Consider the following 10,628-nt stretch of genomic DNA (forward strand, 5'->3'; position numbering starts at 1 on the left):
TCTCGTGTTATGAGAGGAGTAAATGACACTTCCTTATTTACTTTCTCCACACCGGTCATGATTTTATAGACCTCTATCATATCACCCTTTAGTCGTCTCTTTTCCCAGCTGAAAACTCCCAGTCTTATTAACCTCTCCTCATACGGAAGCTGTTCCATCCCCCTCGTTGTTTTTGTTGCCCTTTTCTGAACCTTTTCCAATTCCAATATATCTTTTTTGAGATGGGGCGACCACATCTGCACGCCCTACTCAGGATGTGGGCGTACCCTGGATTTATACAGAGGCCATGTGATATTTTAGGTCTTACTCTCTATCCCTTTCCTATAGGTTCCCAACAATTGCATCGCAGTTCCTGCAACAGGAACGCCCGTTGAGGGAGGAAGGCAGAGTGCAGCAAAAAGACCTGTCTGAGTGGCTGCTTTCATTAATCACCGCAACCGGGCAGGCTCCTGCTGCACCCCCACCAAAAACAGAGATTTTTATCCTAGGCCTTTGGTGGCAAGCCGGCCACGTATGCCCTAACCCGGAACATCTTAGCAAGAATATGGCCCGAGTCCCCTCCATGGTACCATGCAATGCATCCCAGGAACACTTTGGCCAGCACCATGGTTGGGTGGCCCAAGTAACCAGGACTTAAAAGTAGCTGGACAGGGCAAACCTGCCTCTTGCCTACTTTCCATGGCAACCCCCTGCCCCCTTCTGGACCAGCCGGGCTGCTGTCAGGTGTGTGCCACGATGCTGGAGGATCAAGCCGAGCTGCTCAGAAAGCTCCAGAAACGTAGCTTCCTTCACGCAAAAACTCTGCGCCCATCGCTGGTCACCCCAGGTCTGCATGACGATGTGATCCCACCAGCGTGCTCCAGAAGCGCCGGCCTACGGAGGGGACAGCGGCCGCTCCACCGAGAGCCATGGGTAGCAGCAGCCAATCTGAGTACTCTATGTCCGTGTCCTCCTTCTCCTGCATCGCTAGCTCTACCAGGTGCGTTCAGTGGGTCAGAAAACGCGGCCAGAACGTCCACCCGCGGTTCCCAGAAGCTCTGCCCGTTTTGTGAGACGGGAGCAAAAACCCAAGAGCAAGAGAAGCTCTTCCAACGGCGAATTCTCCGTTTCGCAGGGTTCCGGTCGCTGGGAGCGTACAGACCACAAGGAGGGCTCATCGGGACGAGTGTCCACGGGACGCGAAAACTTGCCATGACGTGCGGGGAGGACCGCCACGGTTTCCCCCACATTGCTCCACAAACAAAGGGCTGGGGCCACCGCTATTCGGGAAGGCACTAGGAAGTCTGGGATCCAGCTGGTTGGACTCGGACCTGCTGGAGCCCAGCTATTCAGTCTGGTCTCAAAAATTCTTAACCTAGGGTCACCAATGAGCGGAGATGCTCCAGCCTGGGCTTTCAAACCCACGGTCAGCAGACTCGAGGCCACGAGTAAGGCTGGGATTACGTTGCAATGTAGCCAAACCCTGAGGCTCTGTTGAAGTGTTTCCAGCCACCTCCTCTCAAACTAACTGGGGTAACTCAAGAGGACACACGGTGGCCACTGCACCAGAGATGCGTCATGCATCGGAGTGCGAGCCCTCCCACGGATCGCTTTCTGACAATGTCTGTCATGCATTTTTTCTTTTTTTTTTTTGCATTCTCCAGGAGTTCCTCTTGGGAGTTTTGCCCTGAACCAAAAAAAATTATAATCTAGGCCCAGCGAATTAACTTCTTTAACACAGAGTTAGGGTTGCCAAATGCTGCCGTAGGCCCTTCCAGAACATAAACAGTGAGTAAACTTAGAGCTCTGAAAACCAGAAAATGAAGCATGAAAGTTCACACCACCCCTGTAACACAACCTTAACTCTACCCCCACCCCGTAACCCTGGAGCTAGCATTAGCCACTGACTATGGTGCAGTAAGGTTAATAAACTACCAAAGAAATGGCAGATGATTTAGTCAAACCCAAGGTATTCAGCTCAATACAGCAGCAACTGGATGAAACTCGATGGTCTGTGTGATACAGGAGATCAGACTAGATAACCCAACCATCCCTTCTGACCTTACAAATCTATGACTCTACAATAGACACGAGGAAGGACTAAGAACATGCCGTTGTTTGTGTCGTGTGCACTGGGTCAGCTGTAGCTGTCATCGGATGGGGGAGGGATTCGTTGGAACAGCTTGGCGGAGCTGGGACTGTGATAGAAAGGGAGGTGCACGTGAACCTTGGAGGACTAATGCCTCATTTCAGTGCTGAAGGTCGCAACAATTAATGTGCACGGGGGTGGGTACTTTCCATGAGCATCGTGGGCACTAGTGGTCTCCAGGGCTTAGAGAGGGGTAAGTGAAGGTAATGACTCAGGAGGACTCCTCAGGGGGAGGGAAAACGCAGGGTAATATTGTGAAAGTCGGTGATGGTTCGTGCGGTGTAGGCTCAATCTCTCAATCTCTGAGTGCAGGCCAGGGATTGGAAGCTTCTGTTTGCTAGGCGAGACCTAAATCCAAGTTTTGCCTTCGCAAAGAGAAGCTGTTAGACTTTGCGCTGTTCTGCTCCTGTGCCCTGTTCCCAGAGGGCTCGCGTGTGTGTCACTGGCATGTCGGGGTCATGCTGAAACAGGGCAGAGTTAAGGTTACATTGTGGGGGTGACATGAACCTTAACTCTGCATTTCCCCTGCCAAGAACCGAGGGGACGGGAATCCTTACCCAGCGAGGTCACATTCTCGTAGTTCTCCTGCATGACGTCTCTGTAGAGGGCTCTCTGAGCGGGGTCCACCAGTCTTCCCTGGTGAAATACACAGCCACCTCCTCGAAGGTCACCGGCCCCTGAAAGAGCCAGAGCCCCCCGCTCAGGACCTGCTGCCCCACTCACAGCCCCACTATTCGTGGGGGCGAGGGGCCAATCAAACGGATACACAGCCAGCAGAGCCCCACCCACAACCAACTCGAGCACCCAGGAAGCGTTAGAGTGAGGGGAGGCAGAGAGAGCCCCTCGTCCTTCCCAGCAGACAGAGGGGGCAGGGTCTTCACTTTCATCAGACACAGACTTACCAGAGGCTGATACAAGAGATGGAGCCCCCAGCAGGGCCCAGGGAGGTTCCCCGATAGGAAGCCCAACACCCTCCCCATTTCAGGCAGCTGGATGTCAGGGGATGGGGCATCTTCCCTAAGTCCCTCCGCTGGGTGTCCCCCTCATATCTCATAACAACTCCCCTCCAGCACTGGGAGACTGGGAAGTTTTCCCAGCCCAGGCCGGGTTGTTCCCTCTTCCACAAAGAGGGGAATTTCCACACCCAGCCCCCATGGCTCTATTCCTAGAACCGAGACCCCAGATTTATCGAGTCCCAGCAGGTTCATCGCACCTTGCCCCCCTCCCTTTCTCCACCCTGTGCCCTTCCTGCACCCTCCCACCCCTAGATCAACCCCCCCACCCCCTTCCTGTGTATTCACTGTCCGGCCGGCTCCTGCGGGAACCCCCCAGCATCCCTACCTGAGCCAGCTCTGCCATGCCCATTTCCCATCCCCGGGCAGGCTGGGAGAATCGGGAGGGACCCGGGGATGTCATTCTGCAGCCTGTCAGGGGGAGAAGGGTTATTTGGGGGGGATTTCAGAACAGACTTTAGGTCATTTCACATCACGCGTCTCACGGGCGATTTCTCTGCAGAGACGTTTTAGATTCTCGCGCGGGGGAAATGCTCGGTCACTCCAGTGTAGACCCCCTCCCCTCCCACCAGGACTAAACCCACGGAGACCCTTTAAACCTGATATTCCCCAGGACGGCGCGTTCCCCCAACAGAGGGGGGACTATGCAGAGCTAGGGACCAGGCAAAATCTGTCCAGTGCTGAGACAGGAACTGGATCTGAGCAGGTTTCGGAACCCATGGCCTCTCTCCCCACTTATTCCTCCTCGGTTTTTCTTTCCCCTCTTGGCTCAGAGACTTGGTTATTGTCTATTCCTGGAGGCCTTCCCTATCCTGCAAGAGCTAATGCCATTTCTTCTTGACACTCTGCCTCATCCCCACCACTACAAAACACGGGTGGGGTATCAGTCTCTCGGGCTGCGATACAGACAGAGCAGCGAAAGGGTTACCAGGCCCAGCTTCAGGCTGCCTGATATCTAAGCCCCTTCGTTTTCAGTTGAAACCGATTTTTCCGAAAAATAAAGCATTATTCATTTTTTTTCTGGTTGCCACCCTACTTTTGTATCATTCAAATACGCAAACAACAACTTGTTTTGTTAGAAAAGTACACTCCATTAAGAGAGATAGATGCATTCTGAGAATACATGAGTCTCTGTGTATACGCAAAGCTGCCTGTTGAAGAAAGGCTCCGTATTAGTCGTGAAGATACACACAATAAACAAACAGGCATGCACGCCCGATCTGAAATGCTTGCACATCTGAATGTACTGATCATAAATGATCTGGAGGATGGGGTGGATTGCACCCTCAGCAAGTTTGCAGATGACACTAAACTGGGAGGAGAGGTAGATATACTGGAGGGCAGGGATAGGATACAGAGGGACCTAGACAAATTGGAGGATTGAGCCAAAAGAAATCTGAGGAGGTTCAAGAAGGACAAGCGCGGAGTCCTGCACTTAGGACGGAAGAATCCAATACACCGATACAGGCTGGGGACCGAATGGCTCGGCAGCAGTTCTGCAGAAAAGGACCTAGGGGTTACAGTGGACGAGAAGCTGGAGATGAGTCAACAGTGTGCCCTTGTTGCCAAGAAGGCCAATGGCATTTTGGGGATGTATAAACAGGGGCATTGCCAGCAGATCGAGGGACGTGATCGTTCCCCTCTATTTGACATTGGGGAGGCCTCATCTGGAGTACTGTGTCCAGTTTTGGGCCCCACACTACAAGAAGGATGTGGAAAAATTGGAAAACGTCCAACGGAGGGCAACAAAAATGATGAGGGGACTGGAACACATGACTTATGAGGAGAGGCTGAGGGAACTGGGATTCTTTAGTCTGCGGAAGAGAAGAATGAGGGGGGATTTGATAGCTGCTTTCAACTCCCTGAAAGGGGGTTCCAAAGAGGATGGATCTAGACTGTTCTCAGTGGTAGCAGATGACAGGACAAGGAGTAATGGTCTCAAGTTGCAGTGGGGGAGATTTAGGTTGGATATTAGGAAAACTTTTTCACTAGGAGGGTGGTGAAGCACTGGAATGGGTTCCCTAGGGAGGTGGTGGAATCTCCTTCCTTAGAGGTTTTTAAGGCCCGGCTTGACAAAGCCCTGGCTGGGATGATTTAGTTGGGGTTGGTCCTGCTTTGAGCAGGGGGTTGGACTAGATACCTCCTGAGGTCCCTTCCAACCCTGATAGTCTGTGATTCTATGAATCTCACGCCCATCACGTACACATTTCAAGCTGTTAGCAGATACAGGTTTAAAGATTTGACACACTAAAACGGGAAGAAAATGACAGGCTCTCTCAGAATGCGTTTCAGAGCACAAGTATTCAAAAGTTTTCAGAAAGCCAACCCAGAAGAAAAGGATGAAGCTGAGTGTATATGCTGCCAACGGCATGGCCCCGTTCACTTCATCAGATGCACGTAGCTCACGAAAGCTCATGCTCAAATAAATTGGTTCGTCTCTAAGGTGCCACAGGTCCTCCTTTTCTTTTTTCATATAAAATGTAACACTCTCTTCCCATTCATAGGCAACAGGGATACAAAATCATGAGGGATCCAGCACAAGGTTTCTCAGCTGGTGGATTGCAATGCCCAGAGGTTCATGACAGGCAGTCAGATGGGCCGTGAGATACTGACAGATTTACTATGATCTTAAGCAAAGAAAATCTCCCTCCCCCACTTCCTGGACTTTTAGCCCTCAAGGACATCTACTTTCTGGCAGCCTCTTGAAGCGCAGGCATGCAGGTTGTATAGGATCAAGCTTGATACGCGTTTTATTCTCACGTCATAGTAAATGTCAGGGGATCCCAAAGGGAAAAGAAGGATTTCAAATAAAGGGTCGCTGACGTGAAAAGCGTGAGAAACACCAACATGCCCTACGGCAGCTCCATCTCTGTTCCAGACGAACATTCAAAGCCAGTCTGCAGGCAGTAAACCAACCTGTGATAAGGCCTTCAGTGGCCGGGCGGTCTACTGGCAAGATTGTCGGTCAGAGGGAGTGCAGGGGGACCTGGGCCCTCCCACTCCACCAGGTCCCAGCCCAGGGCCCTGTGTAGTTGAACTCCTAAACAGGGGAGATGGGTGTCCTCAGGGTCTGGATATTTTGTCATGGTCTCATCCTAGTTCAACCATTCGGGCGGTTGTTCCTTTCCCCAAAGGGAAACACCTCCCCTGAGATCTGGATTCGCTCTGAATCCCCATCAGACGTCACATCAGGAGGGAATCAGTCACGGGGCTCACCCGGCTTCCCCTTGATCCACCCTTCCCAGGTGCACATCGGGGCTGGAGGCCGTGATGCCCTGTCGCGAACATGGTTATTGGTCTGAAATCTCCCCCCGGCCCATCAGAGACAGACACGTACCTGTGTCACTCCCCAGCTCCCGTCGCAGCGTCTCTAGGGGAAGGAGAGGACGGGAGAGAGGAGGATTCAGTCCCTCGCGTTCATAGAGAAATCCCCATTGGTTATTAATGGAACCGCTGTTAACTACGGGACGGGGACACAGACCGAGGCCCACAATGCAGTCGCTGCAGACAGAGCCAGCCCCACAGGGTGACTCCATGGGGAAGGGTGACTCGCGGAGCTGGGGCTGTGAGATGGAGCCCGGGGTCAGTGACATCCTGAGAGTCCCCGACTCCTCCCCAGAGCCAGGGTCGCTCTAACCAGAGGAGACGCCACCCCCAGACTCCCACTCACCTTTGAATCCCCGCAGGATCTGCTGCAGGACGGCACTTGTCAGAGAGAAATCGCTGAGCCTCCTCTCCAGCTCCGCAAACCCCGGCTCCGGCTTCCGAAACGCCCCGTCCTCCCTGCCGGGGAAAGAGGGAGGGGTGAGAAATGGGCCTGGATCCCAGATCCTGAGCCCAGAAACCCCCAAACTCCAGCAAACCTGGATCTGTGTTTTGCAGCCCGGGATGGGCACTGTTCTAGTGAGTCACCTGCCTTCAGCCCTGTGCCGGCCACGGGCCCAGAGAGGTGGGACACGGGGAAACACTGGGGCACAGAACGGAGACAAGTTCAGGAGCTTTCTCCGGGACGCCCTGGTTCTGTGGGGAGCCGGGCCACCTCCCACACTGGGATATTCCAGCACCAAGGGGCTCCAGCACTGGGATTACATGGAAAGGGAGGAGACACAGACCAAAGAGTGGGTGTGTCCCATAGACACAGCCCAGATCTCCAGCAGGGAATGAACGTGGGCCCTTAAACACCACAAGCCCTGAGCCCTTCAGCTAAACCAGTAACCCTGGGGTGTCCAACTCCTTTGGAGGAGAGGGGCGTATTCAACTTTCCGTCATGGTCAGTGGCCCGGGGCATCTATTTAGGACTCCGTCCCCCACCTCCCTTCGCAGCAGGACACCCGCTGCTCTCGGTGGGACACCCAGGCGCGAAGGACAAGGGGAGACGCTGCCCGGGGAACAGGAGATAACACTGCTATTTACAAAGTCCTTCACTGTCACAATCAATATCACTCCAACTCCCACACACCCCTTTATGGCCCCTGCTATTTCTACCCTTCCTTTGCCACCCTCCTTCCTCTAGTTATCTCTTGCTTCCTTGTCCTTGCGTCTCTCCAAAGTCCTCCCGAAGACAACCCCCTATTCCCACCTCTCGAAGGCTTCATTCCCACCCGCTCAAGCGATTAGCCAGGGAACACCGAATGTTGACATCAAAGTGTCGGCAGGACAACGAGATTAACGGAGGCCAAGGGCATTCACACCCCTCTGAGCCGCTGTTTCAGGCTGTCTGCAGACTCAGGAAGGCAGCATTGTCTCCGTGTCCATTTGGGAGGGTTTCTTTGCAACCAGGAGGGCTAGAAACTTACTTTAAAAAAAAAAATCGAAAGCTGAGATTCTGCACACTCTGAATACGTGATGTGGCCTCATAAATACGTCAGACAGCCTGGGTCTGGCCCCTGGCCCATATGTCTCACAGCCCTGGTGGGACGTATCAGCCGTCAGAGACTAAAAGGCTCTTCCCCTTGCTGAGGCAGCCACGAGGGGACACAAAATCACAGGCTCTAAGCCTGCGTGTCACGCTGCCGGGGCAGGGAGATGCCCTGTATTCAGTGCGGTTAGCAGACCTAACACGCCATGGGGGGAGGGAGACAGAGCCCAGGACTTACCTGCCCCCAGAGCTCCCAGCACCCTGGGAGGGGCAGCAGCCGCTGAGCCAGTGCTCTGCCCCTCCCTGTGCCTCAGTTTCCCCCTTTCTCCCATAGGGATAATTGCCCCGACCCCCCTTTGTAAAGTGCTTTGGGGTCTGGGGCAGACGCTCCTACAGGAACGCTGCGTGTGGTCATTGCAACGACAGCCTGACCTGCAGGGGTGGGCTCAGCAGCTGCCCCTTCTCTCCTCCCCGCTCCCCAAGCAGGGAAATCTCCCGGGACACTCGGCAGGCGCCCGCATCCCTTCTCTGGACAACGGCTCTCTCGAGCTCTTCCAGCCGGGACAGCAGCCGCTGCTCCTGCTCCGCCAGAAACCCTCGCAGATCCCGCCACTCCCAGACCATCTCCTGCCTCTCGGCTGCCGTCCGGCTCTGCAGCCACAGGGAGAGGGCGGGTGGGTACCGGGGGAGACCCACAAATGCCCCTCCCGGCGGGTGGGGGAGTTATTTCCCAGAGCGCGGGATCTCTTGCGCTGGGGGACGGGAAGGTTATTTACCCCAGCAAGGGGGGACGGATCAGGGCAGGGGTGAGCTGTACATCGCTCATGGGGGTGGACTGTTCTCCCCAAAACCTCATCCGATTGCCCTGGGCCAAACCCTCCATCTCTGCAGCCCGCATTTCCTCCCCATCTCCCCAGGTGCGGGAAAGGCTCCCCGGTCACTGTGACACGCAGACAGCCCGTGGGCAGGGGCTCGGGGCTCACACAGACTGACCCGCTCCTGCCCAGCGGCCTCCCGCACCCCACGGGCACCATGCCACCCCCGTGTCGGACCCTGGGCTCCGGTGGGGACGGGTCCCTGGATGAGGCTGGCAGGCCGGGCCCTGCATTCGCCGTCACTCGGGGCACCGGGATCCCTGGCGAACCTGGGCCCTGGGCACCTACCAGCAGCTCCTGGCTTTGCCGCGGCTCCTCGGCTTCGGCGGCTTCTCTCTCTTTTCCCAGAGGGGCCCGACGCTCTCGGGGGGGCTCCTAGAAGAAGCAGGGGAGGGGGGTTACAAACCGCTGCAAACGGCCTCAAAACGGCCCGATTTCAGGGCCCGTCCTGCCCTGCCGAGCCCCTGGGACTCAAGGAGACTTTTTCCAGGTCTCATTCAACCTCCGTGAGGACGATCTGGGAGGCGATGGTGAAATGGGGGGGCGGGGGGGGGAGATTTTCCAGAGGAAACACAGAACCCCGTGGTGAAGTGACAGGGGTGGAGGCCGACCCCCAAGATAAAAACCTGCGATCTGACCTAATTTGCTACCAGTAGCCGTTACTCATGAGGAAGTTTGTCCTTATTTGCCGACTTGCCCCAAGTTGCTACCTCTCCCCTTTCCCGTCTTCTGGTCCGCGGGGAGCAAATTGGGGGTACCTCGGTCACAGGCTGATACCTCTGACATTGTGCAACTCTTTGGGCTGCATTGGGCCCGGGGGCCCTACGTTGGCCATCCCTGCCACCAAATTACAAATCACAGGAGAAAAACCACAGCCAAGTGCGACACGAGAAACAACCCAGATGCCAGGGCTACGACTAGGACCGACCGACTTTGAGAGATTTCCCAGGAGTATCTGTGATTAAACTATAAATTAAACCCCACCCGTATCTGCACAGCGACAGGACGGGTACGCGAGGACGTGCTAAAAGTAACGAAGAGAGCCTTTCAGAAAAGGGATCGGTAAAAAGGGGCAAATGGCTCTTGCAAATGGAGCCCAAGGAAGGGAGCGCCATTCAGGGACTCCCAGCAGCCGACCAGACAAATCTGGGACCCGCGCGGAGACTTTACGCTGCCGGACGCCCTGATCCGGGAGTCTTTGTTTCTGAGGGGGGTGTATGCAAAATATTTCCCTGAATCCAGTCCCCGGCAGCCCCCCCGGCCGGTGACGGCAGACAGGGGCGGCAGTGACTGGCCGGGGGGGGGGGGCCCGGGCCTTGAAGCACCCGCCCTGGGCAGCCCGGGCGGAGAGGTGCCCTCTGGGGGAGGGGAAATAAAAAAGCCCCTCTGCCCCCCCCCCCATTATTGCCAACACGGGGGGCTCAGCCCCCTCCACGGTGACTCTCCCCCCGTCCCGCCCCTGCCTGGGCCGGGTTTTACCCTCTGCCAGCGCCTCGCCCCGCCCCAGCCCTGACTGTGCCCCCCAGCCCCCCCCCTCCGAACCCTGCTTCCAGTTGCTGGGCACCCCCCAGCCAGTCAATTCCCACCCCCGGCTCACACTCTGGGCGCCCCCCTTCTCCTCTTTTTAACCCCCTGTAAAAAGCAGGACACAGGCTGGGATGGCAAGTAAGGGCAGGGAGAAGGGCGGGGGGGGGGGGGGGGGGCTGTGGCTTCAGCGGATGTTACTGAGCACGCGCAGCACAACCCCAGTAGCA

At 55.7% G+C, this 10,628-nt stretch overlaps 1 protein-coding gene across 16 annotated transcripts in view; it reads right to left on the minus strand.

Annotated features, from left to right (window-relative positions):
- Positions 1-10,628, minus strand: part of LOC140904253 (E3 ubiquitin-protein ligase TRIM7-like) — an 84,021-nt gene that overhangs the window by 6,353 nt on the left and 67,040 nt on the right. For 8 of the 16 annotated variants that reach the window (XR_013635116.1, XR_013635115.1, XR_013635114.1 and 5 more), the window contains exons 2-6: positions 9,163-9,249; positions 8,432-8,650; positions 6,812-6,924; positions 3,470-3,552; positions 2,686-2,805 (exon numbers count right to left, since the gene is read on the minus strand). Coding sequence is in view for 11 of the 16 variants with exons in the window: in XM_078850958.1 (XP_078707084.1) it covers positions 2,686-2,805; positions 3,470-3,552; positions 6,812-6,924; positions 8,432-8,650; positions 9,163-9,249 (622 nt within the window). In the remaining 5 variants the exon portion in view is untranslated. Of the gene's footprint in view, positions 1-2,685; positions 2,806-3,469; positions 3,553-6,057; positions 6,182-6,478; positions 6,512-6,811; positions 6,925-8,237; positions 8,261-8,431; positions 8,651-9,162; positions 9,250-10,628 lie in introns of those variants that run through there. The other 8 variants (XM_078850962.1, XM_078850960.1, XM_078850961.1 and 5 more) reach the window with 5 other exon arrangements.

The sequence above is a fragment of the Lepidochelys kempii genome, chromosome 28 (assembly GCF_965140285.1).
Source record: "Lepidochelys kempii isolate rLepKem1 chromosome 28, rLepKem1.hap1, whole genome shotgun sequence".
Classification (NCBI taxonomy): Eukaryota; Metazoa; Chordata; order Testudines; family Cheloniidae; genus Lepidochelys; species Lepidochelys kempii.